Source organism: Ambystoma mexicanum, chromosome 9 (assembly GCF_040938575.1).
Source record: "Ambystoma mexicanum isolate Mex_15411 chromosome 9, UKY_AmexF1_1, whole genome shotgun sequence".
NCBI lineage: Eukaryota > Metazoa > Chordata > Amphibia > Caudata > Ambystomatidae > Ambystoma > Ambystoma mexicanum.
Window position 1 is genome coordinate 586,816,831 of NC_090931.1, and position 21,039 is coordinate 586,837,869.

The window sequence follows — 21,039 nt, forward strand, 5'->3', positions numbered from 1 at the left end:
ACAGCGCTCCTGGAAACCCAAATGGAGGCAAGGTTCTTGGAGGTACAACGGCGTGAGGAGGAATTGCGACTCAAGGTGGACGACATGGAGAACAGAGAGAGGAGAAACAATCTGCGCATCTTCAGCCTGGTGGAATCGGAAGGAGAAAGCCAAATGGGATTAGAAGGCAAGGTACATGACATCATACAGATAGTCTTGGGGCCCGATGCGGATGGAGAGATTGAACTGGACAAAGTTAATTGCGCGCGGGGCACAGGGGCCCCCGCTCAGTGCTGGCACGATTACATTACTACAAAGATAAGGCTAAAATCTTGGACAAAGCCAGGACTTTTGGGAACATAAAATATGGGGACTCCAAGGTAGCCATTTTTCAAGATCTCTCGGCTCTTACCCTCCTAATGACAAAAAAGTGTGGTAATCTCACCAGATGGCTTCAGGAAAAAGGGGTCAGAAATCGCTGGGGACACCCCTTCTACCTGGGGTTTGAATGGAAAGGAGAGAAGCACCATCTGGTGTCTGAGGAAGACATTCAGAGGACGACGGAGGACCTGGTGAATGATCGGTCCGGCTCTTCAGGCGGCCGTGAGGGAGACGCTCGGGAATCGGTCCGTGCCCGCAGTGGCCCGGACATGTTCAGAGGCAAAGCAAAGGTGAAGGGGACCCACAAATTCCAAAAAAACAGACATCCCTCATCGACATCCGAGAGATACCATAATTGACTCAAACTATTCCGTACTGAGGGAGCAATGCTTATCTGAGTTTGGTGATAACGCATGAGGGCACTGAAGATGCCGAGGCTACAAGCCTCAAGGCACAGTGACCAAGCGCCATGTTGGCTCCATGTTTGGCCTCTGAAGTTGAGGGGCCAGTTTGTTGACTTCCACCGGTTGTTAAGTTGTTGAAAGGGCAAATTAAATGATATGGGCGGAGGACACAAGGTAGAAGTGAAAAAACCCATTTGGGGACCACAATGCTAATGGTAAAGGTGGGGACAGAAAAGTTCCGACACAAAGACAGAGATGGAAATACCCTTAATTGAATCCCCCGGGGCTGGGGCAGAGTCCTTGGTGTCTCATTGACTAGTCCCAACGAGTGTGGGGCGACATAAATGAACGCCTTGAAAATGGGAATTGGAGGGAGGGAACGATGGACGGGGAGGGGATGGAGTAGGGCAAGAGGGGACGGGCAGGGCGGGGGAATTGTTAGAATTAAGGGAAAGGGAAATAGCCAGATCGAGCCATGGTCTTTAGAATTACAATGGGCCCGGGACCGGAAACACACGGAGGCACATATGGACAGTGATATTAAGGATAATGGTTGAAGGAAGGATAGGCACACTGAATGTTAAGGGCTTAAATTCTCAGAACAAGAGATCCTTGACTAGCAACATGTTCCGCAAACAAGGGCTGATGGCCCTCTTCCTGCAGGAAACCCACTACAAACAGGGGAAGGAATCAGCAATAAAGGGGAAGGAAATTGGGAGTAATTTCTGGGCCTCAAATAGAAGTACTAAGAAGGAAGGGGTGGGCATCCTACTGAGCAAAACATTCCACCTCACGGAAATAGAAACCAAAAGGGGCTTTGGAGGGCGATTCTTGGGGGCTAAGGGTACCTGCGAGCGTGAACGAATTACACCGGCCACCCTATATGCTACAAACTCAGGCCAGATACGGTTCCTAACTCAAATCTTCAGGGTAATGGATGTGTGGGCGGAGGGGGGCCATGATACTGGGTGGCGACTTCAACCTCATAATGGATCCACAACTGGACTGGTGGTCAACCAAAGGTGCAGGGACAAGGGGAAACACTAAGGACAATTTGGCACTACAGACGCTCCTGAAGGAACATTATTGGGTGGATGTATGGCCAGCCCCAGGGGGATACACTTTCTTTTCACCCCCACCCCACACATACACAAGGATTGACTTGCTACTGGTCTCCCAGGAGGGGGGAGGGATCGCCGAGCTCCCCAAAGTCGAAGCAATAACGTGATCAGACCACAAGTTACTGGTGGCAAATTGGTCGCTCCCGATTTCCCTGAGGTCATCCCGGTGGCACTGCAACGATACACTCTTGAGGGACCCACTCTTTCAGGAGTTCCTAAGGAAGGAAATGACGGCCTACTTTGAAACGAATGATAAAGGGGAGACAGACATGGTAATGGTGTGGGAATCCGCAAAGGCCACCTTCCGGGGGCTCCTGATAGCGGAGGGCTCTAGACGCAAGCGGGAAAGAGGCCTTATCGAAAGTAAGATCCGAATGGAGTTGAAGGCCCTGAGAGCTAGACTCACCCTCGATGGGGAGGATCAGGAAGCCCTCCTGGTGGAAAAAAGACAGGCATCACACACAGTCCTCATAGGGGAGGTAATTAAAAAGATGAGATATACGAGACAAAGATACTATGAACCGGGGGATAAGGTGGGGACTCTCTTGGCACAAAGGGCAAGGGGATGTAGAATGGACAGAAGGGTGGGTTCTCTTAGGGACAAAGGGGGTAACATATACAGAAAAAAGGAGGAAATAGCGGAACGCTTTGCCGACTTTTATAGGGAACTTTACACCAAACAGGGGGACGAGTCACTGGAGGAGATTCGGGCTTACCTAACCGATCACCCCCTGCCCCGACTCACTGAGGCCGAAATTGAGGCCCTCGAGGGGGAAATATCAGAGGAAGAGGTGGAGGCCGCCATTAAGAAGTTGAAAGAGGGAAAAGCCCTGGGAGGAGATGGCTACACAACAGATTTCTATAAACCGTTTCGATCCATCTTGGTGAAGCCACTGGCCAAGTTGTTCAATCAAATTAGAAATCGAGACTCAATCCCACCGACGTTCTTACAAGCTTTAATTACTGTAATACCCAAACCATGTAGAGATCCGACAGACTACGGCTCATATAGGCCCATCTCCGTCCTGAATCTAGATGCTAAAATCTTCACCAGAATCCTGGCGACTAGGCTAGAGAGATGCCTCCCCCGCCTAGTTCACCCGGATCAGGCAGGATTCATCCTGAATAGGCAAGTCTCGGACAATATGCGGAAGACCCTCCATGTGCTTAGTTCGAGAGTGGTCCGAGATGAGGGGGCCCTCTTGTTGGCCCTCGATGCGGAGAAAGCCTTCGCCAGGGTCAGCTGGGCCTTTATGGGGGAGGTCTTCTCATCACTGGGGATGGGCCCAAGGTGGCTAGGCTGGATGTCGGCTCTATACTCCACCCCCTCAGCTGCGGTGGTTGTAAACAGGGCCGAATCGGACATTTCCCCTGGGGAGGGGCACGAGGCAGGGATGTCCTCTATCCCCCTTAATATACGCAATGGTCATGGAACCCTGGGCAATTTCGGTTCGAAAAGATGAGGGAATTACTGGAGTACAGGTAGGGGACACACGCTGCAAGATCGGCCTATTTGCTGATGACGCTCTACTTTATATTACGAGACCATCCCAGACGGTCCCCATGGTCCGCCAGGGCCTGGCACACTATGGAAAACTCTGTGGATTCAAAGTGAACTTTGGTAAATCGGTGGCGTTCATCGGGGGTAATCTCCCAGAGGTAGACTATGTGGGAGGGCTCCCCTTCCGGTTGCAGAGGGATGGGTTCCAATACTTGGGGGTTCAGGTGACACAGCCTTGACGACCTCTTCTCGGGTAACTTCCTCCCACTCTGGTCAGAAATCAAGAGAGACATAGAAAAATGGGCGAGATCGGGTCTCTCCTGGATGGCTCGTCTTAACCTGGTAAAAATGGTGGTTCTCCCCAAGTTCTTGTTCCTGTTCCAAATGCTCCTGGTGCAGGGTACCCAAGACATTCCTAACGGAAACAAAATGAGTCCTCCTGCGATTTCTCTGGGCGGGTAAAAAACACAGGATCGTGTACGAGGTGCTAACCAAGCCCAAGGAGGACGGACGGGTGGGATACCCAGACTTAGAGACATATTATAGGGCCTCTCAGCTAAGGGTGCTGATCGACCATTTCACCCAAGGGACGGAAAAGCAGTGGGTGGCAATGGACAACTTAATCCTCGCCCCTGTCACATTAGATGAATGGCTATGGGTCCCAAGGGCGCACATCCCCAGAAGTGTCCTGCACCACCCGGTGCTGAAGGTCCTTTGGTCACTATGGAAGGAAGGGGGCTACCATTGATGGCTCACGACCTGGCCGTCTCCATTGAGTTGCATTTGGGCCCCCCGTTTATAGACAAGATAGCCGAGCCAGCTGCATTGAAAAATGGTACGAAGCCGGTCTCAGCAGGGCCGGCCAGCTTTGGGTGGGGGGCTCCTTTATACCCCTGAAGGATCTTGAAGAGGCTTTGGGGTTGGGCACCCTGTCCCCATTCCGCTACCTCCAGCTCAAGGGAGTTCTTACTGAATCCTCATGGGGGGACACTCTTAGAAGGGACTTAACAGACTTTGAGAAACTGCTTATAGCTACCTGGGGCTCTAAGGGGGTGATATCCCGTCTCTATAGGCTTTTCTTGCTCTCGGCTCCGGGGGAACCCCCGCCAGCACAGTTACAGTGGGAAAGGGATCTGGGGGAGGCAATTGATGACGAGAGGTGGTCTAAAATGTGTAGACGAGCCAACCGCTCAATAGCCTCTGCACAGATGGCACTACCCCCCACAGAGGATAGCAAAGATGAGGGTGGGATACGACCTGCACTGTTGGAAATGTAGAAGGGCTAAAGGCGACTATGTAGATATGTGGTGGAGATGCCCGGTGGTTCAGATATACTGGGGAGAGGTCCTATCCAGGATTAAAGGGGTTGATGGAGCGGAGAGGGCCCTATGCCCTTGGCTCCTCCTCTTCAGAATCAATGTGGGGGAGGATCAAGAGGACACCCAGGGTCACATGCTGCAAGTCATGTTGGTGACAGCCAGGTGTTGTTTGGCCCAGAAGTGGAAACATCCACATATGCCAGGTGAAAAAGAGTGGGTTATTAAAGGTCGGGCCATTTACGATATGGAGTTTTTAACGCACCTCATAGATGAGTCCAAATCAAACATCAGAGAACTATGGCTCCCCTTCTTTGAAAGGTACGGACGCCTGGCCTAACGAGGTAGCACTATGCCTGGGGGACTCCCCCCCTGTACAAGAAATACCGCCAGGAACAGTACGGAAGGATGCCCAAAGTCGGGCCCAAAACTTCAGTTTGCGAAAACTTGACTGTATCTGGAAACATTATCCTCGAGCTCATTAGGTGAACTATATACATGTGCTCCTTTCATGGCAGCGGGTGGGGGGGCCAGGGTTATTGTTATAGTTGTATGACGTATGATGCATAATGTTATAACTTGAAAATGTCAATAAAATATGATTTTCAAAAAAAGAAAATGCAGACTGGCATAGTATGGTACTCTGGGTAAATGAGCCGAGGGATTTCGGGCACAAAATTGCAACAGTGTCGCTGTTCAGAAAGGATACGTCTTGAAAAATAAGGTGGCAAAGGTGCTTAAAAGTCACTATTGTCCCAGAAAGTGGACCAAAGTGACAGGCCCTTTTAACAGTACCATATTCTTGTATTGATCTCGAGGCAGTTTGATTCAATGCGATCCCCTTAGAGATCGACTCTGAGTCTGTTCGATGGTTCAGTCTCACAAATGGTCAAGTCTGCCTGCAAGGCGCAGAGAAGATGACTTCCAAAGGTTTAAGCAGTGGTTCATTGGTTGGTCAGTCGGTCAGCGGCTAGACGATGACTTGTACAGGGTCGAGGCTGTGTTCGTGAGAACAGTTTCATTGACTTATAGCAGGTTGAATTTGCTTGAGAGAGTCTGCTGCAAGGGGTCACCCAGCATTTGGATGGCAGAAGTTTGAAGTTTGTGTGAAATGCCGAAAGCCGTACTGTCAGTCCAGTTTGGGCTGGAAGGCCATTGAACACAGTCAAAATGGCTCAAAGTCGATTTCAAGCATTTAAGCCAGATTCTAGCTAGCTCTTAACTTCTGGTTAGCTGTGAGTACCACTCCATAGTACGTCCTTCTTGCTCTGCACACCCAGTCCCGGGAGCTTGGCTGGCACCTTCAGGGATTCCTTCACCTTCAGTAAGGAGCCTGATTCCAGTGCAGCTGGCAAAATGGCAGGCCTTGCCCTAAGCAATTTACTGCCACTTTTCCCTGGGAATGGTCAGGGAGCAGACATGTCCTCTGCCATTGATGATTTCTGTCGTCACCTCTATGGCAGAGGACCCTGGAATTGACTGCACTCCCAACAGAGATCCACAGGTGTACTCTTCTTCCTGGTGTCCAAAGATGAATCAAAGAAGGAGTGGGCAAGCCCTTCCTTACAAAAGGCAACATTTCACAAGCGACAGCAAGCCTGCTTTAAGCACTACACTCCCTCTTGTAACAAGTGCACCTTTCCTTCTGACATCATAACCAGAGCACCTTGCCCTGCAGGAAATTGAAGGGACAGAAAGAGCCCTTACAGAAAATCAAGATGGTGGACCCCTCCTCCTCAGGTCTACCTTCCCTCTCTGGCTACTTTAACACTGCCTCTTTCTCATACTGGCTGACTTCAAAAGAAACTCTGTTGTGCTGCACCCTGGTATGAGGCTGGCTTTGTTATTCAAGTGATGCCTTTGAAGCACTGTTCCCAGAACCCCCCGCCCCTCGGGGAGGTTTCTATGCCCTGGGAAAGGGGAGCCCTTCCTGCTGGAGAATTCAAAGGTGGCAGCATGCTGGTTATTGTCTCACATAGCAGTAGTGGAGACAAGCAGACTAGCCATGGATACACTGCCCTGGCATTGCAGGGCCTGGGCTCAGAGTTTTGATACTTTTATGATATTAAAATGCTTGTGGCTTTCATAATTGTATGCTCTTTTTAGTTGCCATCCAACAACCAGGCATGGCTTATATCTGTCACCAGAGTGATTAAGGCAGACAATTATAATTTTGATCAGATGTGCAGAAGTGAAAATGCTACCTCCTCCTGTGGTGACAGCAGCTGCCAGGTATGCACGGGTGGCCTTTGAACCAGATCCCAGGATGCAAGGCACCTGTGTGTACTATAATTTTGGCATTTAGTAGTAACTAAATGTATAAAGCGTAACTACGGCCCGTAAGCGTCTAGCTGCTGAGCAGTAGGCAGACATAAATTTGGGGGAGAAAACCAGAGCCGAGAAGAAAAAACAATTAGAAAAGTGAGGTTTTAAGAACCTTACGAAAAGGTTAGAAATTGTCCATAGTTCTCAGGGACAGGGGAAGCCATTCCACAAGTTGGGAGCAAGCACCAAGAAGAAGCAGCCCCATCCGTGCTCGCTGAAATCTCAGAACCTTAAGAAGCGCCAATGAGGACGAATGAAGACATCTAGTGGGATAACGTTCAATGTTGTTTTTCAGGTAACTGGACCCAGTATCGTGGAGAGCTGGATGAGTAATGCAACGAATCTTAACTCAATTCGGGCCTTTACTGGAAGCCAATGAAGTTGACCCAACACACCAGCAGGAGTTAATCTAGGGGAATTCAAGGCCAGCCTGGCTGCTGAGTTTTGAAGTAACTGCAGTTGTAGCAAATACTTGTGTTGCCCTCACTAAACTCCATTGCACTAATCCAGTGATCCCATGAATGCGCAGGTGACTACTTTGGTTTGGCTGTCAGCATGTAGCGGGGGTAGTATCTTTCTCATGACTCTAAGTTTACAAAAGCCAGAATTAGACGGCCGCAACCTGAGCTTCGCAAGAGCAGTTGGTTAGAAGTCTTGCGCCTAGACTTTTCACAGATGTGCTAGGTGTCGGGCACAGGCCTAAGAGTGTCAGACCGAAATTGGGAACTCCTGGAGCCAACGCTTCCTGGGGACCAAACACTAACAATTCAGTTTTTTCCCCCATTGAGTTTTAACCAATTTGCAGACATCCATCTGCTTACGGAAAGGCAATTTCTCAATTTAGCAGGGGGCTCAGTTATAGAGGAATCCAGCCAAAACACCAATTGTGTCATCGGCGTAGGCGTAAAATACAACTCCGGACTCCACAATGAGATATGCCAGAGAACGCAAGTATAAGTTAAACAAGCAAGGCGATCAGGGACGTCATTTCACCAAAATGCCAGGGGTAGCGGAAGTGACATCACCCGACCCTTGACCCTCTGATGACATCACAGGAAGTGATGTCATTAGACCCCGCCCCAAAGTGATATAGCGGGTAGCGATGGTACACAACATTTCACCCGTTGAAAAAACAGGAAGTGGCATCACATAGCATTGTAAACTATGAAAAATATAGTTATGATATCACTATATGATGTACATTCATACAAGAATGGATCGCCATATGTATCATTAAGTTCAGTGTTTATTGGCCCGTATTACCAAATGACTGTGTATGCAAGCAGACGTCCATGACCAAATGATAAGCGTAAGTGCTATATAATAACACATCATTAAGCGCTTTATATAGAAAAAATATACACCCAATATCACCCAACCTGTGTTGGTACTCATTTATCGACCTCAGAAGGATGAACGGCTTAGGCTTAGTGAGGCGTTTAAGAACAGACTAAATCAGTGACTCACCCCCTGAAGTGTGCCTGAAATAAACATTTAATGAGGCCAGCAATTACTGTATAGAATTCCAGAAAGACACATTATTTGGTATACCTATTCTTTCTTATTTAGGGTCAGTGCTGAAAGTGTTAGAAGAAAAATAAGAACAAGTGCCTCAAGTCTTTTTTTTAAGGGGCCTGAACAAGAAAGCCAGCCACCCCAGAAGTAAAGAGCCACAGCCCAGGAGCTTGCATAACTTAAAAAAAAAAAAAAAAAAAAAAATATTTTTTTTTTTTAGTAGAGGTCGCAAGGGACACCACAGAGGTCGCAAGGGACACCACAGAGGTCGCAGTTGCGACCCCTGGCGACCCCCAAATGACGTCCCTGAAGGCGATCAGGCTGACATCTGAGGGCAGAGCCGAAAGGACACAGTTTAGGTGTGCTCTGCCAAAAATAAAGTAAACCATGCCAGTAACACCCCGTGATCCCCCGCCTGTTTCAGGCGGTTCAGCAGACTGCCATGGTCCACTGTATCAAAGGCCACAGAGAGGCCAAGGAGAATCAACACTCTGACCCCTCCACGGTCCAGAAAAAGTGCAAGATCATCCAATACAGAAATCATAACTGACACTGTGCCCATTTGAGGCCTAAAGCCAACTTGAAATGGGTGCAGACAACCGTTAACTTACAAGAAATGGGAGAAAAACAGGGTGATCACTGCCTTTAAGCATTTTGAAAGGGGGGTCTGATTAGCATGCCACCCTTTCAAAAATAGAATTACCTGCATCGTTTTATTTAGTAAAAGTAAACAGAAAAAGTTAGTGCTTTCACACTCGCACAACATGGCAGTCTGCCACGTTTACAAATTACAATACAATAAAAAGGTGCACATTCCATGTTAAATCTGTATGAAAGTGGCCAACGTTTCCTTTCAAGGAGATGCATATACACAAATAAATGTATTAATAACTTACCCCTCCTTTTAAGATGACAGTCGGAGTCGGCCAAGATTGTGTACTTGTGCCATTATTATAATCAATATGTTTTAATGGTCTGGAGAGGTTTTTGAGGGTCCATTACGGCAGTTATCGCAGGAATGTTAGACACCCCAGGCCCAGTTTATAACATAAGGCAATAGTATGCAGTTCCTTTATCACAGTAAGGCTAGATTCCAGCATAGCTGAAAGGCGGATCTGGCCCATCGTTTCATGGCGGCAGTTTTACCCTCATTTTTGTGGCATTTTGTGTTAATGCGTGGCAAGCCCACCATAACTCCCAAACGTCCCACCACTCCCTCACTAGCCTAAAAAGCATTGTTATATGTTCCCCAAACTCCCCTAAAAGAATGCTGGCATAAATGTGGCGAAACAGCTGTTTTACTTAATGTGTTGAAACTGCCGTCAAGAGCTTGGGCGGGTACGCTGTAAACACTAGGCAGATTTCTGTATGCCTAGTTAGCTCAGCAAAAGCAGATGCTGCTTTGTCATTTAATCCCCATTACCTGGCTCGGACTGCCCTATAGGGCATGAGGTCCATGGCCGAGCCAAATACACAAAATGCTTTTGTGGGCCAATTTTTTGGGTCAAAGTGGGCCACTTTTTTGGCCAATTTGGGACAGTTTGAGTTAATGCACTCTGCAGCTAGTAGCTCTGACCAGTGTTGCTGAATACATTTTCTTTAAAATGCTCAATCTGCATCACACTTGGTCAAAAAAACTCCCCCTTGTTTACTATTCAAACAGTGTCACAAAAGAAATGAATAGCCATTTGCAACTGTGGAACACTTTTTCATTGGTGCCCCGAGACAATTGTATGGCCCGTCCGACCCTGCCCATTACGTTTTCAGACTTGGAATGGTGTTTTCTGTTTGTTTGGCCAAAAATTAAACAAGGTGTCGTGAGGATGAAGGGATTACATTCTTTGCTCCACAGTTTCTGGTGCATACATACTGGCTGCTTAATGGTTGCGAGGTCCTGAACTTAGGTGAATGGATCTTGACTGTCTAAGACAGTAGTGTATTCCCAGGTGCAGGGCATAGGAGTAGCTCTTACTTAGTATCTGAGTGAATGTAGCCAATGACCGAGTGGACGTCTGACTGAAAAGGGAAGCTCAGGTTTTTTGTGGGGCGAAGGAGAACAGACAAAGACTGGTGTATATCTGTTTCAGGTTAGTGGTGGTGGTGCTAACAGAGTCCTTGACTGAAGGGGTTCGCGTGAGGATCACCTAGGATTCCCTGTGCCCTTCTGGGGAGAATCCAATCACATAATGACACAACATTGACGTTACGTGCACCACTCCAACCACCTCCACAAACCCAGGAACTTGAGTTCTGCAGAAGAAGAGGAGGAGGAGGAGGAAGAGGAGGAGGATGAGGGTTAGTAGTAGAGTGGGAGGAGAAGAGTTACTTCAAAGGGTGGTGATGGAGGAAGGCGGAGTGAAATTCCGGAGGTAGAAAAGCTTGGTGCGGAGGAGTCCATGTAGATAAGGAAGAGGCAAAGTACAAGGGAAGGTGACAATGAGCGTGACTGGCATTAGGCGGATCCAACAGAGTAAGTGCAGGCATTGTATCAAACTCTCTGTAGGACACTAAGTGGGGCTAGAGTAGGAACAGTGGGAAAGTCCCTGAGGGAGTCAGCGAGCCTGCACTCGGGGAAACCACCTTAGCCTAAGAGTAGAGAGTAAGGGGTTACCAATGCATAGTACTAACCAGGGGTAACAGATGCCTAGGCTAGGGTGGCAATCCACTGCCCTAGTGCCACATCAACCCTTTTTTCATCACGGATGCTACATTGAAATACCAGTCTCCATTTTTGTTTTAAAAACAAGTTTGCAACTGTAAACTGCAGGAAAAAGAATTAAAACTCTTGAAACTTTCTCTGAGTCTCGGCAAATTATTACGCCATCTATGACAGAAGGTGACCAAGAAATAAATAAGTTGGTATCAAAAAGACAGACATTGCAGCACTTTATGGAACATGAAACCTATTATTATATTTGCCGTTTGGATCACAGAAGTGCAAAGTAGTGATGTGAAGGGTTCACTGCAAATGTCTTCAGTGCAGTCCCTCGAGCCATTCTGCTGTGGAAAGACATGGCCCGACCCTTTTATACATTTTTATGTTGAAACCCGTGGCAAGAAGACTGTTAGGGCTATAGAATGTGCCTTCAGTTGAAGAGTGAAACTGGTGAACTTTTGCTATTGTTTCAGAGAGGAAACAGCCACCATGCCTTTGTTGAAACATTTGACTCTGGCTCTAACATGAAAGAGAAGTTAAAGCGAAGCTGCACATGTATATTACCAATGTTATGTTTCTTCACTTCTCAGCTACAGGTGCCTTTGTTGAATGATTCTGAAAGATGTGCTGTCCGTTTCATGGCTCATGTTAAAGGTGGCAATAGATTTCCAAGGGGTTGAGAAGTGTATGCTGTGCCTGGCCTTGCCCTGCCTCGGTGTGTGAGCTGCATTCATCCCATCGGTGTTATTTTAAAAATCGTGGCGGGTACAAAAAACACCACTGTAAAGTCGAAACCATCAAAATAGAAATAGGGACCACCTGCATTTTACAAGGTGCCATACAAACATTTCCCCCAACCGACAAAAAACCCCGCATTGGGGCACTTAGAGGGTGGGGGGAAGGATGTAAAACCTTCCCGGGAAAGTGAACGGGAAGAATTCGGAAATTGTGGTGTCGTTTGTAAACGACAAAGCGTGATGGGGACCATCCAGGCCGCGAACGGCCACACACCAGTGTCTCCGTGTGTCATTAAAACGCCAAAATTACAATAAGACTCTCTAAACATAATATTGCCCTCCTCGTTCTCCTCCAAAAACGGCATTATTGAAGCTGGGCTTTCACACCATTCTTTAAAATAACCATGGGCACCCGACAAAGAGAGAGCAGGTCCAGCAAAGACCCCCATGCATCATGGTAGGGAGGTACTGCTGTCGGTTTGCCCCCATCTGAGCACACCTTTTGAATGGAGTTGTCAGAGTCCTCAAGTTCAGCAAAAGACATATATTGCCCGGTGCATGTTGGCAAGAAACCAAACTGAGGCCGCCACCTGTAAGTGTGCCAGTGACTTCCACATCCCCAGCGTCTGTAAAATTCTCCAAAGTAGACGCACTCAAGTCCAGAAAAAGTAGGGGCTGCCTCACTCAATATGGAATCAAGTATGCCTTGGGTAACCAAAGGGCTTTTCCATTGGCATGCAGACCCACATTGACACCCAAGAAGGAATACATAGCGGCACACGTGCACTCTCACTTCACCACAGCTGGGACCACCAGAACTTCTAATTTGCTGCATAGCAGAAATATTCCACAGACTCCCATTTCTTGTCTTCGAGGCACATTGGGTCTACCCTAGCACATTTTTTATGTCCAGAGTTGAGGGCCCCTTCCTGGGGCAGGTGTGTTTGATAAAAACTCCCACTTTGTCCTACCCCTATTGTCTCGCAAGGCGCTCACTAATTCCAGACCATTGAAAAATATGGTTGCGGGTCCTTCCGTCCGACCAGGGTATTAATCCTGTGGCGCATTCACCAGATAGCTACGGGAACTCGTCACCAAACAAGAACAATGTTTAAAAAATGGCCTTGTTCAGCCTACGCCTTCATCCATCTGCAGAGGGGCTATTGGGAGCAAGGGACCAGCTGGAAGCCAGTATGCAAAGGTCCTGCCCACTGGCAGGAACCCTCATGCATCTATCCACCATTTAGCAAGAAGAGGGCTGCTTCTTCCCCAACCTACCCGCCCTCTCCCATCCCTCCACAGTAAATTCAAGCTCTGCAGACCACAGCAGCCATCTTGCCTTTATCCATGCTTGCTCCAAACATGATTCCATTACAACCCAGCTACGCATACAGGTTATGGAAGCCCCGCCACGAAGATGAGCACCTCTGCATCTTCGTGTCTCCGGTCCCAGGCCTGTTTGTACCCTCTAGCTATGGCAGGCAGCTTAGGCCACGGAGGTTCCCCACCAGAGGTCAGAGCAAATTGAAAGCATGGCCATTTGTAGCGTGCATGGCTCTGCCCCTCTTGGTTGTCAACGTTTTTGCTTTGTACTGGTTAAAGCAAGCAAGCAAAAGCTACAACATTCAATGCTGATTGTATACATTTCATAAACGAAATACGAGGCCAAAGTACTGTATCCACTGTACAAGAATGGGCAAATCACACCTACAGTAATATTTTGCCCAGCCCCTCCCACAGCCCCCTTCTGTAGAAAAGGGAAACTGTAAGAGGAAGGCAATTTGTTGGCCTGCAAAAGGGAACATCACCAGTTAAAATAAATAATTCAGGAAGTCTTCATTTAGAAGGTAGAATGTAAGAAACGGAACACTTTTACCTAGATGGATTGTTTCCTGCAATTCTAGTTCCTATGAGCTTTGAGAGATTCAAGTAGTCTCAGAATAAACTTAACATTTCCACCTGAGCAAAGGCTGCATTGTAGGCCTTTCACAGGCATGCCCCGTCTTAAAATATTTTAGGGCAATCATCTAGGCCACCCCACATGCATTTGACAAGCAATTCTCCTTGGCTCCATAAGAAGCAATGCACCTTTTAGCCAGGAAGTCTGCTCACTAGAACCTGGTTCAGTCTACACTGCTCCATCCTCTCAGTGCTTTCGACCTTTATAGTCTGGTTCGCACACATTTTGAAGGGAACATCTCAAGGATGCCGGAAAAACATAATATTAGCTTGTGGGTGTTTCTGGTCAGTGAGTCCTTTCTCTCCCTCCTTCACAATGTCTGCTATTGCCATCCCCTCAGCATTTTCATTGTCTCAACTATATTGGTATGAGGCAACTGCTGACTCACTTTTATAGGGGTCAGATGGTAGGCTCCTGATTATTTGCCCAAACACCTTTCCTGCCATTTCCTGAGTGGGGTATTGGTGGAGAAAAACGTGGGTGTAGCAGGAACTCGATAACTCCTATGCACCCTGCTGTTTCTCCAACTCTACCGCCTTGCCCTCCATATCCTCTACACACACACTTTAACACTTTGTAAAAACATTTCCATTTCTCAGTAACATACCATGTTAGGCTTCTAGTGGGATAATGCCTTTATACCAGGAGAGATTGGCATGCAGAGGCACACAACATGTGGGCCCCAGCAAAAGTCTTAGTCAGCAAGCTTTGTAAAGCTGCTTTTCCAGACTTGCTTGTGGTACTGATTGTTCCCAACCAATTGTGATGCCGGAAATTAAACAACCACATATACTAGAATCTGCGTGAAGGGGGTTGTTCCTTTCCTTTATTTCATCATTCACACCACATTTGCCCAATTTGTTGACCTCATCCATTGGGCGCGTTGTAGCATCACATCCTTTCTCCACCGTCTGTAGCTCAGATTTTTGTCAATTTTACGATCGTTCCGGTTTTGCAAACTTGCTGTCTTGATGCTCGACTGAATGTTTATTAGCAAATCGGTCTTTGTATACCTCTTGGCTGTGCTCTTTTCTCCTGTCACCGCCAACGTATGGAAACATTCACAATCTGGATTGTGGCATCAACCACATTGCTGCAGTCTTGACTTCATACCATTTGGTGCAAGGGTTTACTTTGTCGTCCTTCCTGACATCACAAAAGGCTTTGCAAAAGGCTGCATTATATCACTTGCTGCAATGACTCTGCTTATTCTGGGAATTCACCTGAGCGCCCAGGAAATGGGCTTTGCTGAGTATAGGTCAGCCTATTCACAGCGACTGGTTGGCCCACCTAACACTTTTTCGTTTTTTAACAACGTTTTAGGTATATTTATTCCATAATGGGAGTATCTCTACATAACATAACGTTTTGTTCCCTTGAAAATTATCACTGGTAAAAACATTGGTAAATCTCTTTGATGCTGCTCCATTACCCCTTTAAAGCATTTACCCTTCTGTTTTCTTTGCAGTGTGGTTGGGCTCAGTTTTGATTATTTGGCATTGAACTTAACTGGTTTCATTGCATACAGCATCTTCAACGTAGGAATATTTTGGGTGGCATTCATCAAGGTAGGTGCAGAAGCACTTTATCTTTTCCCAGGTGTGCTAGAGAGATGCATAAACTGAGCCATTTTTCCTTTCTGCAGGAGCAATTTCTGAAACGCTATCCGAATGGAGTTATCCCAGTGGATGCAAATGATGTTTTCTTCAGCCTACATGCCGTGCTGCTGACACTAGTGGTCATTTTCCAGTGCTGTATTTATGAGGTGAGTCTGCTCACAATGTGCTTATAGGTCATCTGTTTTCAACAAAGCTCCACCAGAAATAGCTGGTTGTCATGTACTTACAGAACAGCACGTGAGCAGACACTCACGAGGCTACGGGTAGGTCTGGTATGGCTTGACCAGTGTTTCAGCCTGACAACTCTGGGAACCCCCAATCTGAGGGTCTCGTCTGTAGAGGGCGACTTTTCTTATGAAATGCTGTTCTGTCCGCTACAATCGTATGGACAAAACTGAGGTTCACACGAAAGAGCAGATAGCACCAGGTATACACCAGGCTGTGGTAAGAAAGAACAGATGGTATTAGTGTATGTTCTGAACAAGGATATACAGAATGTGATTCTAGAAGGACTAACCTGTATACACCTGGTCGTTGCTTAGGAAAGGGAGTGGACAACGTCTGGTGGAAACACACGGCATCTATGTCTGGAGAAGGAAGGCAGATGGTGAAGGACAGAATGAGAGATATCAGGAATACTATTAGGTGTATCGGCTAAAGGACCTACCCTGGGTTGCACTATGATGAGACCAAGGAAGTGGGATTGGTGGGGCCTATAACCGAAAGGAAGGGTGCGTTGCAGTGTGACAGTATCCTCCCCCAAAGGCCGAACTACTCCGCAAGAGGCATTGTAATGGGCAACCAGGAAGGGGATGTGAATGTTCTCCTCAGTTGCCCAGGACATATCCTCTGGGCCGGAACCTTTCCAGTCAACAAGATAGAAACACTTGCCTCTGCGCAGTCTAGAGTCCAGTATAGCACTGATCTCAAACTCCTCATTCCCACATACCTCCACCGGAGTCAGATGCGCAGGCAGTCTGATATGATATATTTTATTTGTATCGCGCCCATACACTAGTGTTTCAGAACGCAACAAGGCAAAGGAGGGGACCAAGGGAGGACAAAACTACGATCTTACTAGGCCCAGTGACTAGAACGTGCAAGTGCATGGGAGTGGGAGGGGGAAAGTGCGAGGGGCAGGGGAGGAGTGGAAAGTGCTGAACACATGATAGAACAATGAACAGGTAGTGCGACCAGCAGGTGGTAAGTGCAAGAATCGGGTGTAGACAACAAGTGTCTAATACGTGCAGGAAGGGGACTGTAGGGTAACAGATACAGACCCAAGTGAAAGGGTTGCCGGGGGTGGGGGGCAGTGCGGGTGTGTGGCAGGATCATGGCCCGAAATCAGAGGGTAACCAGGTGCACGGTGCCGAAGCAAACAGATCAGCAGGGAAGAGGAAGAGAGAAGGTAGAAGCAAAGAGGAAGGTCTTGAGGAGAACCATCTTCAGTTCCGGAAGCTCCTCAAGTTTCAGGGAGGCTGTTCCAGAGGGAGGCCCCAGCCGAGTAGAGATCTACCCACAACTCATTGCTTAGAGAAGCGCCTGACCCTGAGGGAGTCGGAGGTGGAGGAGCGAAGAGCTTGAGTAGGAAGGTGTTTACAGAAGGAGAGTTGAAGGTATTGGGGTCCCAGGCCCCAGAAAGCCTTGTGGACAATGCCAAAGGGTCTTGAATTTAATCCTTGCAGCCACTGGGAGCCAATGAAGGGACTTCAGGGCTGGAGAGATACGATCCCAGGGCGTGAGGCCCAGGACAAGTCTTGCAGTCCTGTTCTGGATGACCTGCAGAGGGCAGAGAGTGGTTGTAGGCAGATTTAGAAAGAGGCTGTTGTAATAGTCAAGCCTAGAGAGAACCAAAGCTCTGGAGACAGCGAGCTTCTGGGGGAAGGAGAGGAAAGGAAGAATACCTCTGAGGAGGTGCAGTTGGTAATTTTACTATTTTGAGACATCAGAGATGTGTGGAGAAAAGGAAAGCGTGTAGTCGAAGATGACCCCGAGGTTCTTAGCCTCGCAAGTGGAAGCAGGGAGAAGGCTAAGCGAGGCTGGCCAGAGAGTGACAGGAAAGGAAGGTGCAAGTGTGCCGATGAGGAGGCTCTCTGTTTTAATGGCATGAAGTCCGAGGTCGTTGGCAGTGCACCACCGCTGGATTGCAGACAGTCAGTCAGAGATGAGAGAGGAAGAAGAGATGGCAGAGGGGAGCCTGAAGACAAGTTGGGTGTCATCTGCGTAGCACTGAAAGTTTGAGCAGAGAGCCGCAATGTAGTGGGCGGGCGGTGCTAGGTATTGATTGAACAGCCAGGGAGAGAGGTTAGACCCCTGGGGAACACCACAGGTAGAAATTGAGATAGAGGAAAGGAAGGACCCAAGTTGTACCTGGGAGGGTCTGTCCGAGAGGAAGGTGGTCAGCCAGGCCAGGGCCTGATCGGTGATACTCAGGTTATCACGGAAGCGATTGAGCAGGATGTCACGGTTGACCGTGTCAAAGGCAGAAGAAAGATGGCGTAGGATGAGGACTGATGGGGATATTAGAATCTAGGTTGGAAAGCAGGTCTTCACAGATGTTCAGGAGAGCAGTTTCCATGCTTGGTCATGAAAACAACCAACAGAATCGATGTGAAGATTAAGTTGGGAGATGGCCAGCTTTTCCAGGAGTTTGGCCAGAAAAGGAGTGATGGAGACCGGGCGATAGTTAGCCTGGCAGGAGGGGCTCGGCTGTGGGTTTCTTGAGTAGATGGTGCACAAGAGAGTGCATATAAAGGAGACAGAAAATACATTCCCCACTCAACAGTGATCTTTACATATCGTGTGATGCTGAAAAACCCTATTTATACCAATAGTCTTGAAAAAATAGACCTAGTACTTATTTGTTTTTTTATAATATCAAAAATAGTTTATTTTCTTTTATAAAACTAACTCTAAAACAGTGTTTTCAGTAAAAAGGACCCCACAACACAACATACAGTGGATACATTTACAATACAAATTACTAGTTTCACTCACATCCATTCCTGTAACATGACAATACAATACATCAACATATAAAATTTATATAATGATTTAAACATTTCCAATCACTGAGTGTTATTAACTCAGAATAAACAGTCCCGACATGTTTCAGTTCCTCTTGGCACCAAATGCATGAACCTTCTTCAGGGGAAGACACTTTTAATTTTTTCTCCACCATGTAATCCAGGGCCCCAAAAGTACTCTTCAAACCGTACTCCTATAATTATTCAATACACAAAGAAAAATAGGGTATCACTACAGATCAACATCATCACAAATACATAAGTCAGCTACATAATGCTAACTATATTCCAGTAACATTCAAATATGTACCTATATACTGGCAAGATCAATTGAACCCAATGGTCACTACATACCTCACAAGTAGGATTGCTGCAGTGTAGGTGTGCCTCAGTGCACCCAAATGCCCTCCGACCTCTTTCAATAAGTCTGATCCTGTTCTATAAATGGTTCTTTGGTAACCATGAACCTGATTCCAGCTGAGAAAGGAACAACAAACGAACAGTGGTGTGAAAAACACAACCACTACTCCCTCACTTCATCACAAATTCACGTGACCGCAAAAACTATATAGTGCTCCGATGAACCTACTCATCTAAGTAGTGACCCCATGTGTATTCCTATCATTCAATGTGGTCATACCTTCCATAACAAACCTATAGAGCTTTTGAAACTACAACCTTCACCAAAGCATTATCACTCATTTAAAACAATATATGCATATATACCTATTACGCCATGCCACTACTCCTGCGTGGTTGAAGAGATTGTTTACATATTCTTCGTCGCTGTTAAATTGTCCACAAAATTGTAACCTACAACAGAAGAAACCTGATCAATGTTCTAGACAAAAAATATATCACAAGTATTTCTGTAGCACGCTATGCCCAATACAATGTAGTTTACTTAATATCAACCATTCTTAGAAAATCCAAATAAATGCTCGTATAAAACGAAGGCCCATCATTTAATACCCAATTAGTAACGTTTGCAGTACAGTGTACTAAATATCAATAGTTGTAACCTTAATTGAGGACGGAAACTTCACCCAATGCAGTTCCGACAACCGGAGATCGATTCCAGTAAGGGCGGCGGTTCGGCTGCTAAACCCATGTTTTCATAATGAGAAGCAGTTCAAGTAAACAAATGCTAAGACACAAACGAAGGACTAACCTTCTTTGTTTCATGGAACGTCGTGCATCCTATTGCTGAAACATAAACGAAGGACTAACCTTCTTTATTTCATAAACATAGTAAACAGATTAACTCGATCATGGGTAATCGACCGATAATGTATTCAATAACAATGCAAAAGGACGCGAATTACACCCAATGCAGCTCTGGAAACCCAAAACCAAAAATCCGGTAAGCACGGCGGTACGGCTGCTAACCCACTGCTCTCATAAGTACAATAAACCCGCTCACATACACCTACCAAGGAAGGCCAATTAGTTACCATAATTACAATTTACCCAGAATTACATGCTGGAGAAAGTCTAGTCCATTCGACAGGTAAAAACCTGGGGTTTAAAACATAACCAGGGGACCATTATCAGACCAAGTTCTGAAAGTAATAGTTTCTAGGTAATCAAAGTTACCCACACAAAGTGAAGTAAACCATACAACACATTACACAAATATATTCCAATACCTGAACCATATCCGACTCATCACATTATATTTTCAAAGTCTAAAACAGTGTCATTTTTGAAAAAACCATTTCTATACATAGTGCATCTTACTAATTCTTCATATTTCTCACTAATGCCCCATCAGATATATCTATATCTCCATAGGGATGTACCACCACCCAATGTCCTTTCATCTCTGAGTATGCAGCCAGTCAATTTCTTCATTAAAACCAATGATATGACTTTGGCACCTGTAAATCATTTTTTGTTCGAATAGAATGAGTTTATCATCTATTTCTGATTTATTTTTGCCATAAATTTTCTTTAAGATCACCCAACTGAAATCCTCGTGGGAATGTTTCATCTGTACAAAATGTTTAACCATAGGAGCTAGCAGTACTCGGTTTTTTATGCAACTTCGATGTTCTATCATACGAGTACGACATTTCCTATTGGTTTTGCCTACATATTGTAATCCGCAAGGACATGTAATTAAATAGACAACATTTTCGGTGTTACAATTGGTCATTTCATTAAGAACCCACTTAATATCAGGATTTAACATAATATATTTTGTTTCCTTCGTCGTGGCACACATCACACACTTTCCACAGGGAAAATGTCCCTTAACAGGCGGAAGGCCCCATAAAGTAGTTTGCCTGGGTGCTAATGGACGTTTGATGGATATGTCATTCCTAATGAGCATCTGTCTGATATTTTGGCTTTTCCTAAAAGCCACCAATGGAGGTGGAGTCGATTCAGCATTGTACACTTTCTTCCATGTCTTATTAATAATGCCTTTGATTTTGTATGACAAGTTCGAAAACGTATTGACAAATACAATCCGATCACCTTTATCATCTGCTTGTC

General features: G+C 46.5%; 1 protein-coding gene across 8 annotated transcripts in view; it reads left to right on the plus strand.

Moving 5' to 3' along the window:
• Positions 1 to 21,039, plus strand: part of CTNS (cystinosin, lysosomal cystine transporter) — a 418,668-nt gene that overhangs the window by 264,083 nt on the left and 133,546 nt on the right. For all 8 annotated transcript variants that reach the window (XM_069615198.1, XM_069615197.1, XM_069615199.1 and 5 more), the window contains 2 exons: positions 15,364 to 15,463; positions 15,541 to 15,660. In XM_069615198.1, the coding sequence (XP_069471299.1) occupies positions 15,364 to 15,463; positions 15,541 to 15,660 (220 nt within the window). The remainder of the gene's footprint in view (positions 1 to 15,363; positions 15,464 to 15,540; positions 15,661 to 21,039) is intronic.